The 16,937-nt window shown below is 41.1% G+C and overlaps 1 protein-coding gene and 1 pseudogene across 2 annotated transcripts; one reads left to right on the top strand and one right to left on the bottom strand.

Annotated features, from left to right (window-relative positions):
• Window positions 1-143: 143 nt before the first annotated feature.
• Window positions 144-10,903, bottom strand: LOC126596749 (uncharacterized; annotated as a pseudogene).
• Window positions 10,904-13,502: 2,599 nt separating this feature from the next.
• On the top strand, window positions 13,503-16,230 carry LOC126597802 (zinc finger protein JAGGED-like). 2 transcript variants are annotated; one of them, XM_050264638.1, is made up of 5 exons: window positions 13,503-13,755; window positions 13,938-14,032; window positions 14,258-14,398; window positions 14,921-14,999; window positions 15,217-16,230. In XM_050264638.1, coding segments are annotated over exons 1-5 (852 nt in total). In that variant the 5' UTR covers window positions 13,503-13,753; the 3' UTR covers window positions 15,752-16,230. The 2 variants fall into 2 exon arrangements, with proteins under 2 accessions (XP_050120595.1, XP_050120596.1); XM_050264639.1 differs by having other exon boundaries at window positions 13,504-13,755; window positions 14,264-14,398.
• The last annotated feature ends 707 nt before the right edge of the window (window positions 16,231-16,937 follow it).

Raw genomic sequence — 16,937 nt, 5'->3', positions numbered from 1 at the left:
TGCTAATATCTTATTCTACAAAAATAAACAATGAAACTGCCTTAATTTGCTCGATTTGAACTTGTGCCTACATCTGAAGACTAAAACAGAATCAACTCAAATCACTTCATCTCACCTCTCAAATAGATTTATGTAGAAACACATCGCCCTTGAAATTTAACTATATCGACATCTCGGCAATCTGAACAGCATTAAGTGCAGCTCCCTTGCGTATTTGATCACCGCAGACACAGATATCCAACCTGCGTAGAAAAATGCCATTAGTGGCTTGTCGAAATATACAGTTAGAAAGAGAGCACTTTGTACCGTTACCCTTACCCATAGTTCCCCTCTTGGGACACATCACGGCGAATTCTGCCTACTGCAACATCGCCTTTGTTTGACACCTCCAATGGTGTTGGAAGTTATTCGCTGTCCGGTCATCAAGAACCTCCAGTCCAGGCGATTTCTTCAGAATTTCCCTTGCTGTGTCCTGGACGTGAAAAAAAGAAGAAGTAAATAAATAGAAATTCATAAGACCGTCAGAAAATTCAGCAGGAATTTAAAACTCAATAATGCTTGGCACTGAGTCCCTCAGGCATGAACATATTGTAAGACTAAAGAACATAATCACCAAGACCAAAACATGAACTACAACTTAGAGAGAAATATTCAGTTTATGTATATGAGAAAATCAGCAAGAAGAACATACCTGCACCTGTTGCAGAACCCGAAGCCATAGCAGCAAGCTTTCAGTGTGCCTTGTCTTCTCTAGCAGATTATCAAGAGCTCGACTTACAAATAGGATTAAGTCCAAAATCTGAGCGTATATTCTGTGAGAAGAGAGGCCACTATATATACACATATAATCTTTACCATAACTGATTAGGATTCCCTACCAAAATCCATATAGGAAACAAATGCTTGTTTCCTTGTTCTGATCTCAACGCTGTACAAAATCCCTCTTTAAAAAGGATTAGCATTCCTTTTATTAACAAGACTTTTCTATCTAATTGAACACCTATAGCCGGTCCTAAAACTTCTCTATCTCATACTCATATTCTTACACATATGGCTAACAAACAGGGATAAAATTTCAGATAGGCATCTTAACACCTTCAAGAATGTCTCATTACTTCACTATATAGGATACAAGAGTGCCTAAAATCGCAAGAGACAAACAAATCGTCATGCAATGCTAACTGAAGATTTGTAAGGCGAAAGTCATTGATGCCTTAAAACTACATAAAAAACAGCATTGTGGTATTACCTCATCAAGTTGGTTCTCAAACTGAAGATTTATACTCTCAGTATGTGCCCTCATGACAGGAACTCGTATACATGTGGCAGTTACCTTGACATCATTGTCACTCTGAGGAAATGGACAACGAATAAATGATACAGACACCTATGTTATTAGAATCTCCAAACTTACAAGCTGCTTTCCAATTAAATTACTCTGACTGATGAAAATCGTAAAGAAACAAACCCATATTTTTCGTGTCTCCTTGACTAGTTTCATTTCCTCTTCATTGTATCCATTTGAAAGAACTGCCGAGTTGTGCGAAAACAAATTAAACGCATACTGCAACAGGCAAAGGCAAGCGTACGGTTCAATGACGCACCATGGAAAAAACTTTTAATTTCCACAACAAACTTGAATAATTCACAACAAATAGACCTACCTGCCGCGAGAATATCTTAGTCGTCGGCGGCTTCCCTTCCAGGACCTTTATATAGAAATTAAATTACATTACTTAAAACGGAAACCGGAGAAAAAAAAAAAAAAAAAAAAAGACGACCAAAATCATGAGAGTGATGAAGTAAATAAGAAACCTCCTTAGTTTGCAGCTCAAGCTCTCTCATGGCAGCAGCACCAGCTCCACTAGCAGCCTGATACGTGCTAACCACCATTCGTTTTACATGAAAACGATTCATAAAGCATAACCCAATGTAACTCGATTAATTTCACAAAACCCCAATTAAAAATTCACATATAAAATCCAAATATAACTCCAAAACAAATAACTTTGTAGTTCAAAGAAAAAAACTCAAGAAAACCCGATTTCAAAACAAACCCGAAAAAAATGCACAAAAATCTCATAACGACAGCAAAGCAATCAACTTTATAGCTCCACAACCAAAACCCATTTCAAAAAGGAACGAGATCCTCAAATCATATTCGTTCATCGTATATCATGAAGTCAACTCCGCCTATGTCTTACATGGCCGGTCCCAAGCCCGGATAAAGGAGGAGGGGGAGGGCGTCAGGTAGTCGACAGCCGGCACTCCATGATCACGTCGAATCCTTATGAAAATGAATCCAGAACAAAATCGCGCTAAAGCTAGGGCGTCACCCGTAAGTGGCGCGCTGTGTGGCCTGAGCACAGTGATAAGTGAGCAAGGGTCGCTGTATCTCCATCGGCACCCGGATGCAGTGTTAAATGAGCAAGGGGGCCATAGAAACTTCTTTTCGAACGACTCCACTCAAAGTTGTTTGGGAGCATATGCTCCTATCAACTTTACCCGGGACACACAAAAGAAGTACTTTGATCCTATTAGACGGGGGAGGGTGAAGAAGCTAGGACAGAAGGGTAGAGTTCAAGAGAGCAAAATGCGTTTAGGAACGTGGAATATAGGAACCTTAACGGGAAAATCTATGGAAGTAGTGGAAGTTATGGTGAGGAGAAGGATAAATATTATGTGCCTACAAGAAACTAAGTGGGTTGGTAGTAAGGCAAAGAATCTAGAAAACTCAGGGTTTAAACTTTGGTATTCGGGCACAAATAGAACGAGAAACGGTGTTGGCATCATCGTGGACAAGACCTTGGTACAAGATGTTGTAGATGTCAAGAGGGTAGGAGATAGAATCATGGCAATCAAGATTGTAATAGGACAAGAACTTATCAATGTGATTAGTGCGTACGCACCTCAAGTAGGGTTGGATACGAGTTCGAAGGAGAAATTTTGGGAAGATCTTGGAGACTTGGTGCAAGGAATTGCTCAGACGGAGAAGTTATTTATAGGAGGAGATTTAAATGGACACGTGGGCAGGGAGACAGGCAACTATGGAGGTTTTCATGGTGGCCATGGTTTTGGGGAGAGAAACGAGGATGGGGAAGCTATCTTGGATTTTGCAATGGCATATGATCTCTTCTTAGCCAACACCTTCTTTAAGAAGAGAGAAGAACATGTGATCACCTACAAGAGTGGGTCGTCAAAAACACAAATAGATTTTCTTCTAATGAGGAAAGGGGATCGTATAACTTGTAAGGATTGCAAAGTTATACCAGGAGAGAGCGTGGCTAATTAACATCGCTTGTTGGTGATGGATGTACATATCAAAAGAGTAAGACAAAAGAACAAGACTTGGAAGTGCCCAAGGACTAGATGGTGGAATCTAAAAGAAGAAAAACAAGCCATTTTCAAAGAGAAGGTAATCACCCAATGTGTGTGGGATAGAGAGGGGGAAGCTAGCCAAATGTGGGATTCCATGGCTAGTTGTATCCGAAAAGTAGCAAAAGAGGTATTAGGAGAGTCCAAGGGCTTTGCCCCACACCAAAAGGAATCTTGGTGGTGGAATGAGGAGGTACAAACAAAGGTGAAGGCTAAGAAGGAATGTTGTAAAGCCTTATACAAGGAGAGGACTGATGAAAATGGTGAAAGGTATAGAAAAGCGAAGCAAGAGGCGAAGAAAGCTGTCAGAGAAGCTAAGTTAGCGGCTTACGACGATATGTATAAACGACTAGATACCAAAGAAGGAGAGTTGGATATCTATAAACTATCTAGAGCAAGGGAAAAGAAGACAAGGGACCTAAACCAAGTGAGGTGCATCAAGGATGAGGATGGAAAGGTTCTTGCTACAGAGAACGCGGTTAAAGACAGATGGAGAGGTTATTTTCATAATCTTTTCAATGAAGGACATGAAATGAGTGCTTCTTTAGGGGAGTTGAGTAACTCAGAAGAGTGTAGAAACTACTCTTTTTATCGTCGAATCCGGAAGGAAGAAGTGGTTGTAGCTTTGAAGAAGATGAAGCATAAAAAAGCAATAGGCCCAGACGATATACCAATCGAAGTGTGGAAACTTTTAGGAGAGACAGGTATAACATGGCTCACTGACCTTTTCAATAGGATTTTGAAAACGAAGAAGATGCCAAATGAGTGGCGAATGAGCACTTTGGTGCCTATCTACAAGAATAAGGGCGACGTACAAAATTGCATGAACTATAGGGGTATTAAGCTAATGAGTCATACAATGAAGCTCTGGGAGAGAGTCATTGAGCATAGATTGAGGCAAGAGACACGGGTTTCGGACAACCAATTCGGGTTCATGCCAGGGCGCTCAACCATGGAGGCAATCTATCTCTTACGAAGATTGATGGAAAGATATAGAGATGGGAAAAAGGATTTACACATGGTCTTTATAGATTTGGAAAAAGCGTATGATAGGGTCCCAAGAGACATTCTTTGGAGGATTTTAGAGAAGAAAGGAGTACGAGTAGCATATATCCAAGCTATAAAGGATATGTATGAAGGAGCAAAGACTGCCGTAAGAACTCATGAAGGACAAACCGAAAGCTTTCCCATAACTGTAGGATTACATCAAGGCTCATCCTTAAGTCCTTACCTTTTTGCGTTGGTAATGGATGAGTTAACACGACATATTCAAGATGATATTCCTTGGTGTATGCTTTTCGCAGACGATATAGTGTTGATAGATGAAACTCAGGAAGGGGTAAATGCAAAGCTTAACCTTTGGAGAGAAGTGTTGGAATCTAAAGGTCTTCGCCTAAGCCGATCAAAGACAGAATATATGGAGTGCAAGTTCAGTGCAAATGGAGGTCAAAACGAGTTAGGGGTGAGGATCGGAGATCAAGAAATACCAAAGAGCGACCGTTTTCGTTACCTAGGATCTATCTTGCAAAAGAACGGAGAATTAGATGGAGATCTCAACCATAGAATACAAGCTGGATGGATGAAGTGGAAGAGTGCATCCGGCGTGTTGTGTGACCGCCGTATGCCACTGAAGCTCAAGGGAAAATTTTATAGGACGGCAATAAGGCCGGCGATGCTGTATGGCACAGAATGTTGGGCGGGGAAACATCAACACGTACACAAAATGGGTGTAGCGGAGATGAGGATGCTTCGTTGGATGTGTGGGCACACGAGAAAGGATAAGATTAGGAATGAGGATATCCGGGGTAAAGTAGGAGTAGCCGAAATTGAAGGAAAGATGAGAGAAAATCGGTTACGGTGGTTTGGACATGTGCAAAGAAGGCCTACTGACGTTCCGATTAGAAGATGCGACTATGGGACAGAGGTTCAGGGCCGAAGGGGTAGAGGAAGACCTAGGAAAACTTTGGAAGAGACTCTAAGAAAAGACTTAGAGTACTTAGATCTAACGAAGGACATGACACAGGATCGAGCACAATGGCGTTCTAAGATTCATATAGCCGATCCCACTCAGTGACTTGGATTTTCCAAGTCTCCATCTGAGAAGTTTTCCTCACTCGGGAAATTAAGGGAACACTACCCCAACCTACATGCTCCACTCAGAAAGCTTCAACATACAAGCTTTAACAAAAGAAAATTCAAAGAACTTAGCGAAGAAGGCTTTGGTGTATTTAACACAATACGTTGAAATGAAGGAAAGCTTATTTATTGATATCCCCGATAAGCTACAAATATGTACATATACATGAGTCAAAATAAGCACACAAGAGGGAGCCTTCACAAAGGTTGCTTAGGAGAAGTCTCAGCAGTCGGTAGAGCCCCAGAAAGAGAAGGCACCGGAGGGGGATCATTTGGAGCCTCAGTACTGGACAGAACCCTAGAAGGAGGAGGCATCAGAGGTTGATCATTTGGAGCTTCATTACGCGGTACAGCCCCAGAAGACGAAGGCAATAAATGCCTTTGGAACAAACCCACAAATCTCTGATGATCAAGTAAAACCTGACCATCAGTTTCCTTCATCTGGTCAAGCTTCCTCTTCATGTTTGTAGCATAGTCATGTGCGAGCCGGTGCAACTGTTTATTCTCATGCTTGAGCCCTCTAATCTCCTGTTTGAGACTCATCACTTCAGCCGCCAATGATTCAACTTGGCGGGTTCGAGCAAATAGGCGTTGGGCCATATTAGACACAGAACCTGCACACTGAACACTGAGAGCCAGCGAATCCTTAACAGCTAACTCATCAGACCGTTTGGAAAGTAGTCTGTTATCTTTGGGAGTGAGAAGGTTCCTGGCCACCACCGCAGCGGTCATATCATTCTTCATCACGGAATCCCCAACGGTAAGATGACCAGTAGGGGAGACGAATGATGGGCGCCATATGTTGTCTGGAGAAGGCGGGGCTGCCTCTTCAACAAGGTTCAAGTCAAAACGACGGTCGGAGGGGCCAGACATTTTCAAAGGTGTTGAAGAGAGAAGAGGTCGGACAAATCAAGATCTTAGAAGTGCAAGAATGAAGCTTCTACTGGTGGAGATTCAAGTGTGCTTTGGAACTTAATGCCAGCCCCTATAAAAATCTGAACTCGACGAAGCTTCAGAAATCGAAGAGGCGCCTGCTCAGAAATCGAAGAGGCGTTTGCTTTCTCAAAAGCTGGGCTGCTTAGAGATCACGAGGGTTGATCTCAGAAATCGAAGAGGCGTTTGCTTTCTCAAAAGTTGGGCTGCTCAAAGACCACGAAGGCCGATCTCAAAAATCGAAGAGGCGCTCGCTTTCTCAAAAGCTGGGCTCCCCAGAGACCACGAGGGCCGATCTCAGAAATCGAAGAGGCACCTACTTTTCCAGCCTTTTCCAGCCTTGTCAGCACCTGTCACACGCACACTCAGTTTTGCGGAAATTATGGGCATTCTGTCAAAGACTTCTGGGGAAGTAGAAAACACATGAATCTTACTGTTCAATCACCCACTTCCCACACGCAACAATAGCTCATGGGTACCACAGATAACTTTGCCAAAGTTCTCTGCCAAAGTTGAGCACGTGAAGCTTGCAGCTCCCACTACATCGCTCTGACCAAGAAGGGTAAAAGAATAGCAAAGAAACAGCACTAACAAAGTTTAGACCCATAAATTTTGAAGGTCTAGCTACCATATTATTACCCACAAGGGTAAAGGAACAGTACCACTGCTGGATAATTGGAAAGTCCCTGTGTGTCAACCTCTGTGCTTCGTGGCAAGGTAGACTAGCAAACATGCCCAACCTTTACTCACATTCGAGAAAACACTCCCAATAAGATTGCTTGCTCCAAAATCGAAGAGGCACCGTCCTCCGAATCTCGAGAGCCAGACTCCCAACATGACTACTTTCTTAAAAATCGAAGAGAGGGTAAAGGAACAGTACCATTGCTGGATAATTGGAAAGTCCCTGTGTGTCAACCTCTGTGCTTCGTGGCAAGGTAGACTAGCAAACATGCCCAACCTTTACTCACATTCGAGAAAACACTCCCAACAAGATTGCTTGCTCCAAAATCGAAGAGGCACCGCCCTCCGAATCTCGAGAGCTAGACTCCCAACATGATTACTTTCTTAAAAATCGAAGAGACACTGCTCCCCGAATCTCGAGAGCCAGACCCCCAGCATGATTGCTTTCTCAAAAATCGATGAGGCATCGTTCTCCGAATCAATCGAAGAGGCGCTCGCTTTCTCAAAAGCTGGGCTGCTCAGAGACCACGAGGGCCGATCTCAGAAATCGAAGAGGCACCTACTTTTCTAGCCTTGTCAGCACCTGTCACACGCACACTCAGCTTTGCAGAAATTATGGGCATTCTGTCGAAGACTTCTGGTGAAGTAGAAAGCACATGAATCTTACTGTCAATCACCCACTTCCCACACGCAACAATAGCTCATGGGTACCACAAATAACTTTGCCAAAGTTCTCTGCCAAAGTTGAGCACGTGAAGCTTGCAGCTCCCACTACATCGCTCTGACCAAGAAAGGTAAAAGAATAGCAAAGAAACAGCACTAACAAAAGTTTAGACACATAAATTTTGAAGGTCTAGCTACCATATTATTACCCACAACTGTAAAGGAACAGTACCACTGCTGGATAATTGGAAAGTCCCTGTGTGTCAACCTCTGTGCTTCGTGGCAAGGTAGACTAGCAAACATGCCCAACCTTTACTCACATTCGAGAAAACACTCCCAATAAGATTGCTTGCTCCAAAATCGAAGAGGCACCGTCCTCCGAATCTCGAGAGCCAGACTCCCAACATGACTACTTTCTCAAAATCGAAGAGAGGGTAAAGGAACAGTACCATTGCTGGATAATTGGAAAGTCCCTGTGTGTCAACCTTTGTGCTTCGTGGCAAGGTAGACTAGCAAACATGCCCAACCTTTACTCACATTCGAGACAACACTCCCAACAAGATTGCTTGCTCCAAAATCGAAGAGGCACCGCCCTCCGAATCTCGAGAGCCAGACTCCCAACATGATTACTTCCTCAAAAATCGAAGAGACACTGCTCTCCGAATCTCGAGAGTCATACCCCCAGCATGATTGCTTTCTCAAAAATCGAAGAGGCATCGTTCTCCGAATCTCGAGAGCCAGATACCACAGACCACTTTTTCAAAGTGCTCTGACAGAGTTAAAACATGTGAAACTGGCAGCTCCCACTACCGTGCTATGACCAAGCAGGGTAAAGGAATAGCATTACTACTTGTTGTTAGGGAGACTCCTATATATGTCGACCTCCATCCCCAACGGACAGGCAGACCTGCAAAAATGCTCAACCCTTCATCATATCTGAGAGGGCACTCCCAACGAAGCCTTTCGAAATATTCAGCTTTCTTTCCCCCCGATAATACCTCTGCAAACAAGCTATACTAGAGCAAGAATATCTCATATCATCAGGGTTAAAAGCAAGAGTATCCCATATCATGCTTTTTCCCTGTCTTTTCTTTTGGCCTTGTTTTTACCTGCAAGACAAGGAGAAAGAGAGCAATCAGTCAGCACTTGGAATCAAGCTCCCAGCCAGGAACTGACTGCCTGGAACCCCTTACCTGATTACTTACCTGGCATTGCTCTCGAGTACTCATCTTCAACATCTTATGTTTCCAGGGAAGATTCCGCATCTGCTTGAGGAACAGATAGGGCAAGTGCGAAGGATACAAGGAAGCATGTGGAGACAAGCGTAACAGCACACGTGCCGATACATTCATTACTCTGTCAAAAGCAAAAGTATCCCATATCAGCAGGGTGGAACGTACTCTAGATTTGATGGACTTGTTTTGACCCTCAAATTCTTCAGTCGGCCTTATACTCTGGAGGAAACCAGAAAACCCTCCAGCTCAGTTCAAGAATAAGCCTGTGGAAAGTTACTTCTTCAAAAGCAAAAGTATCTCATATCATCTCTTCTCATTTTTCTTCTCTTTATCCTTCATGTTGCTGCAAGATGGGGAGAAGGTGAACAATCAGTCGGAGCTCTGATTGCTTACCTTGTCTGTCACCTCTTTCAGCAGACCCCCTAGCTCGGCGACTTGGGGGACTCCTACTACATGGTTTGTATCGCGCTTGACCAAGCCTGAAACTACAAGTAAGCTTCAAGTGAAATTGATACATTACCTTGTGCATCTCCACCAGTTAAAGATACCACCCCTGGATGGAGGAAGAGTACTTCCAGAGAAGATGCCACATCTACCTATGAGACAGATAAGGCAAGTCAAGACGACACCACACTCCGATACTTAGAAGTTTCGTGACTACGAGATCATTCTCCCACAATATTTCCTAATGTCATTTGTACTAAATCATTCACTTGTACTCACTAAATGAGAGCTTGAACCTATGTACTTGTGTAAACCCTTCACAATTAATGAGAACTCTTCTATTCCGTGGACGTAGCCAATCTGGGTGAACCACGTACATCTTGTGTTTGCTTTCCTATCTCTATCCATTTATATACTTATCCACACTAATGACCGGAGCAATCTAGCGAAGATCACAAAAAGCGATCGTTTTCGCTACCTAGGATCTATCTTGCAAGAGAACGGAGAATTAGATGGAGATCTCAACCATAGAATACGAGCTGGATGGAAAGAGTGCATCCGGCGTGTTGTGTGACCGTCGTAGGCCACTGAAGCTCAAGGGAAAATTTTATAGGACGGCAATAAGGCTAGCGATGTTGTATGGCACAAAATGTTGGGTGGTGAAGCATCAACACGTACACAAAATGGGTGTAGCGGAGATGAGGATGCTTCGTGGGATGTGTGGGCACACGAGAAAGGATAAGATTGGGAATGAGGATATCCGAGGTAAAGTAGGAGTAGCCGAAATTGTAGGAAATATGAGAGAAAATCGGCTCCGGTGATTTTGAACATGTGCAAAGAAGGCCGACTGACGCTCCGGTTCGAAGATGTGACTACGGGACAGAGGTTCAGGGCCGAAGGGGTAGAGGAAGACCTAGGACAACTTTGGAAGAGACTCTAAGAAAAGACTTAGAGTACTTGGATCTAACGGAGGACATGACACAAAACCGAGCGCAATGGCGTTCTAGGATTCATATAGCCGACCCCACTTAGTGGGAAAAGGCTTTGTTGTTGTTGTTGTTGTTGTTGTATATCATGAAGTCATAAATCATTTTAAATAATTTTATTTAAAATTAAATATGAATAGTATTTGACAAAAACTGATCGCACGATGTACGATAAACGGACACGATTTGAGGATTCGTTCTTCAAAAAGTTTCAAAACATCCAAAATCACAAAAGAAAAAAAGGAAAAAAAATTGCCAACCTTAGAATGGCGATGGAGAGGGGTGACAGCCATTAAACAAATAACGGTGGAGCAATTTGGGTTAGCAATGAGCGCCCCCGGGGCTAAAAAAATTCATAAAAACATTTTAACATTTTCTATCCACCATCATGTAATTATTCAGCGTTGAGAATTGAATTTAAGACGTGCCATAAAAATACTTAATACCCATCATTTATCGCAACTAATACAAACACGAAACCAAGGAGCTCTGTCCTTGAGTTAAATTTTCCCTTACCAGAGATCAAAATTTTCGCATTTTCTCTATAACTTATCGTAACGAGATCATAATCGAGTAAATGACGAGAATGACCTTTAAAAGGGAACAATGTTCTCGTCACATGTTACTATTTGATTGAAAAAAATGGAGATGCAAATGGATATAGGTATCAAATTGTAGCACCGTTTAAAGTGTGAATGTTATTTACAGATCAAGTTTCATGGGCCATTTGGGCCTAATATGAACAACCAAAAGTTCACTTATTGGGCTTGAAGTATCCAACGGGCCAGTATGGGCCTCCGTGCAATGAGATACCATCCAGAAATCAGAACGAATAAATTAAACCCAAAAGCACTTTTCAATATTGACTTTCACAGTTTTGACTTTCACAGTTTCCCCTACTTTTAAAAAGAAGCTGCTTTCCTTTATTTTTGTGCCAAATTTTGTTTTTTTAATTTAATAATTTGTTTTTTGATGGTCAATATTCTTTATATTCAGGCCACCAGCCCCAAGAGTGAACATAAAAAAATTATAATAAATGGCCATGACAAATGAGCAGGAGTTGTAGATCCCCTTCTGAAATTAGTTGATGCATGTGCTCTTCCTTCACTATGTTTGACTGGAAATCATGATGAATATACGATTTTCCTAGATTTTTAGAAAATGAAAGAGGATGTTTGATGTTTCTTCACCAAAAAAAAAGAGGATGTTTGATGTTTGGCAGAATGGCGAGTGCATGCACTACCACCTTACGGTTACAATTATTATAACTTTTAGAGAGTTTCTGTTTGTAGCCGTTGAATCAAATTTCAACGGTCCGGATAACGTGCTCAGCAGACTCAGTTTTATTGGATCCGGAGGGAATCCGGTTCCCACCTTATGTAATTAGGGATATAATTTTGCAGTATTTGGATGCACGGCCGATGCATGCTTGCATGGCCGGACTTTACAAATTTGTATTACCAGTCCGAATGATCGATCCCCCTCAAGTCAAGACCTACACGGCCTAGTGTGGTCCATGAACCCACCTGAGTATATATGTATGTATATATGTAATCCATAATATACATATATATAATTCATTACATACACACACACACACACACACACACACACACACTAAGGGCGGTATATTATGGTGGCCATTTTCATACTTCTCTTTTAGCTATCTATACTCTCCGTCATATAATTTATAACTTGATTAATTAGATTATACATTGTCATTAAGCTCATCGTCTTCTGATCATCGTTTAGTTTGTTAGAATGCATGCACGTTAGTCTAAGTGGATCTCGTTCAGTTTTAGTTAGGTTTTAAGTAGATCATTTGTCTAAATTGTATGAACATTACCAGCTTTAGTTTCTTTTGTGTTTCCACGTTGCTCGAAAAAGAAGATGATCAACCAAACTAGATACCTTTAAAGAATAAAACAAGACATTGGGTGGAGTTGTGCCCATCCCTACTTGGATCATAAAAATACTGACATTAATCAGACACTGAAAGTAACACTTCCATGATCCATCGCAGTACAAAGATATATACATATATATGCCCCCAGGAGAGGGATTTAATTAGCTACAAGTGGACCATATAATCTCTATAATGCTCTTCATGTTAATTAATTAACTGATACATATGACGAACATTCTGCTGATCAGGTACTTATGTAATTAGAAGATGTGCACTTGTAGGCTAGCTTGCTTAGTTATTTGATCTGCAGTGAGTATATGGTAAAATAACAATAACTGCAAATTTATGATTATATTAGGTTAAATGGTCTTCTATGTTTTTGTTGGTAAATAAAGTAAAATGGTCTTGGTCTTGCAGTTATGTAGAGGAATATCATTCGTTATATAAGCGAACACTCATAAATTAAAAAGTTTGAAACTTTGAAAAATAAGTTACATATGCATAACACTCATAAATTAAGCGAACATTTGATAACGATTTCATTTTTAATTTTTAGTTTATGTATATATTATAGCATAGATTAGTGAATATTTTAGATCTATAATCCTCTTGGCTAGATGTAACTTTTTTAATTAATTTAATAAATTTTTTGTTGTATACAATTGAGTTGGTTTTTTTATTTTTTATTTTTTGAACACACGATATTATCTACACTAAGAGGAGGGGGTAGGCTTAGCCTTGCGATGAGCTAGCAATAATGTGATTCAAATTCACCTTTGGCGAAAATCGAACCTAAGACCTCTCACTTACAAGTGAATAAATATCACTAGATCATAGTACTAACGACTAAATATGTTTGTATTAAAGTTTAGGTGTGTTTTTATTAGGGTTAAGGTATGTTTGTAAACACAAACCAAAGGAATATGTGGAGAGACAGATAGCAGAAGGGCACATTTGACAGTGAAGGAAAAACTTAAGAGCCTCGTCCTTCTCAAGTCTCAACCTAACCAAATGACACTTAGACGATAACCTAAAGCCTAATGCCCTCTCTCTTATCTCCATTCCGCCGCAGCACCTCCTTTTTTAAGTCACGAGACCCAGTACTACTGTCTCAGCTAGCTTTGTTCTTTCATTTTTATTATAATTTTATTACGAGAGAGAGAGAGAGAGAAGATATAGATGAGTCCAAAGGGGTTTGGCAGAGAAACTGATAGAGAACTTTCAAAGCTCTTTTTCTTCCACCATCACTCAACTAGCCTCTATATTGCAGTCTCAAACTGAAAGTCTTATAATTTTCTAAAAGCTTTAGTTATCCGTCTTCCCATCTGAGAGAGAGAGAGATACTTCTTCGCCTCACATTCACATTTTCATTTCTGTCTTTCTCTGTCGGTACCATGTAGGTCTTCCCCACACTTTTCTCACCTGCTGCTTGCTTCTCTTCCCCTTCTCCTTAATTTTCCTCCTGCCCTTTTTTGTATACTACTACTTTGTGTGTGTATATATATCATTTTTAAAGTTAAACAGCAGTACTATTATTGGTTTTTTTTAAGAATCTTTTATATATTTATGGATTTGTAGGCGACCTGACGAAGGAAACCCACTAGACCTCAACAACTTGCCTGAGGATCATTTCGGCAGGGATGGCAAACAAGTTGCCGACGACAGCTACTCCGGTACTTTTCAATTTTCTGATATCCTACTTCCATTCCCCAAACTAAACAAAGGCAAAACCAAATAACCCTTAAATTTGTATTATTGTCTAAAGATGCATTTTTCTTGTTTTGTTTTTCTCTTCAAGTACCCCCCACTAGCTCTAAAAGGAGATTATGGGCTTGAATTAATTGATGAGCTTATCGAAGTTGCTTTTGTTTTGTTTGTTGATTGGGGGTTTCACATAGTTGCAGGCAGCTACAGAAAAAAGAAAAGCAATGCAAAAGATGGAAAAGACGAGAGCGGGAAGGTCTACGAGTGTAGGTTTTGCTCCCTCAAGTTCTGCAAATCTCAGGCCCTCGGGGGACACATGAACCGCCACCGTCAAGGTACTCCCTCCTCGTTTCTCTTAATAAATTCAATTTTTACAAGAAATTCAAAAGCAGCTTTTCAGCAAAGTATAAATTTTATATTGTCATCAATGATTCCAGCCATGAAGTGTCCTCGGTCATTCCATTATCTATGAGGAAAAGAAAGTTTGTGATTTGATTTGATCGTTTGTTTTCTTTTGCTGATATGCTTGCTTGGTCATTTAAAGTTCATCTGCTTATTATTTATGTATTTTTTTTTGGTTCTGGATTCGTAGCTATATATATGGATCAGGATCATCTCCTGAGCTAAGAGTGAGGATTCTTCTGAACAAGCTCATCAAGCCGTTCAAATTTTATCCAACGGTTACAAATAGGGAGTCTCTCTAAAATTATAATAATTATAACCGTTAGATAAAATTTGAACGGCCCGATGGACTTACTCAGAAGAATCTTCACCATTAACTCAGGAGAGGATCTGATCCCTATATATATAATATTTATTAATTTGTGATTTGATTTTTGTGTTGGAATGGTCATCAGAAAGGGAGACAGAACAACTAAACCGGGCTCGTCAGTTGGTTTTCAATAACGATAACCTAGCCGCCCCTCCTCACCTAGGGTATGTAATTTTATGCTTTAATTTCTCTTCCTTTTCTTTTAACAAATTAGTTGGTAATGCAAGCCAGTGTCCTCTCCCTCCGCACTTATCGAATCTTCTTCAGATAATTTTAGTATAAAAAATGTTTTTGTATAAAAGTAAATAAAATAGTTGGTTATATACTAATTTATTCATTCAGTGTGATTTGATTTGTGTGCTGGGTTTGATATTATTATAGATGCTGCCATCCGATTCCCCCAGGAGGGTATCATCATCCGGCTGCTGCAGGCAACAACATTGGTGGTGTTGATCCAACATTACCTCTCAGATTCCCACCAAGAATTTTTTCTGGTTCTTCATCAAACACCCTTATACCGCCGCCACCGGTACCGGCACCGCAGGGAGGCGTACAAGTACAACCGCCTCAACCCTACTTATATCCGTCTGCGTCGCGGCCCATGTCCTACCCTGCTTCTTCCCATTACCCTCATCATCAAGTCAATGACTATTACGTTGGACATGTTCTTAGCAACAGCACTACTGGCAGTCCTTCATACGGCAACCCAAATGTAAACTACGGAGTGGCACCGGCGGAGTCCACCAACTACACTTGCATTGGGGCGCCTGTGGGACCAGGAGGCGGTGGAGGTAGTGGTAGTGGTGGTGGTGGTAAAGACGGATCGCTGCACGTGAATCAGGAAGAAGGATTGAATTGGAGCAGGGGCTACGCAGGGACTCCTCCTTCGATCAATCGATTTCAACATGGCTTCTAATATTATTTAAAATACTTCTTTTTTTTTCTTCTTTTTTTGGGTTTTTGTTTTCTTTTTGTTGAGTGAGTGATAGTCTGAAGCATTATTATTAGCGTCTCTGCCTTGACACGCCACCCAGAACGGACAGAGAGAAAGAGAGAGACTTAACAAGCTGACAAATGGGGTCATGAGACAGAGGAAGGAGATGAGTGAGAGGTTTTTTGGTATTTTTCTACAGGGGGGGGGACTGGGACAGCTTTTGAGCTCATCGACACCCTCAGCAACTTTGGCTTCGAGTGGAAATTAAGAAAATGTTGTTGTAACTTGTTGAAGGATTTCAACATTGAAAATCTGAGTGTGTATACTCCACACCAAAAGTCTAAAAAGGGGAACTAGAAAAATGGATTGTGGGACAACAAGTTAGATTTGAACTGAAAGTTGCCAACCCCCTTTTAACGTTTCGTGTTCGTTTTGCATGCCAATCAATTTCCTTTCCTTTAGCTTTCTTTTTCTTTTGCTTCCCTCCAGTGCCTTTTCCTAGAGCATTTAATTTATATGGTTTCAGCGTTTTGACCAAAGGAAATTAGGGTGGCTGTTTCTCTCTCTAGATTTCGTGGTGTAGTGTGTAATCTCTGATCCACCCCAAAAATTAGGGTCTTCTGGTTTCTGGGTCATATATGGTCACAGTGTCACACCATGCTTGCAATCTAGGGGGCAATATGACCTGTTGAGAAACTCGCAATTCCACCTTGTTTTTGGCTGCAACTTCCCTCACCAGAAACAATCACATTTCTTGTCTCTTAAACTATACCCCTCCAAACTCCAAAGCATAATCCAGATCCCCACTGTTAGCATATATCAAACGGAACTATATGCATGTATGATCAGTTGATTGCATGTAACTCGGAGAACATTAGCCTTGTTTATTGGTATTTCCCCGATCTTGGGTACATTAGTCATGTGTTAACACATATCTTAAGAAAAATAGTCCTAGTTGAAAATACTTACTATGCATAAAATGAACAACATCACTACCAGGAAGGTTATGTGCAAGCGAAGAAGGGAATCAGCTAAAGAATCTCTAAGTCCTTAGATCCACAATCCAAAGACTTCCCAATTTTCTTTGACAGTCGTTAGATTTGATCCAAGTCCTTCTGTGGCGGAATAATCAATACTCCCTAGTATTGTAGACTTTTTTTCTTTCTTT

The sequence above is a fragment of the Malus sylvestris genome, chromosome 13 (genome assembly GCF_916048215.2).
Source record: "Malus sylvestris chromosome 13, drMalSylv7.2, whole genome shotgun sequence".
Classification (NCBI taxonomy): Eukaryota; Viridiplantae; Streptophyta; class Magnoliopsida; order Rosales; family Rosaceae; genus Malus; species Malus sylvestris.
Note: the sequence above shows the minus strand (reverse complement) of the source record. Positions and strands in the feature narration are given on the sequence as shown.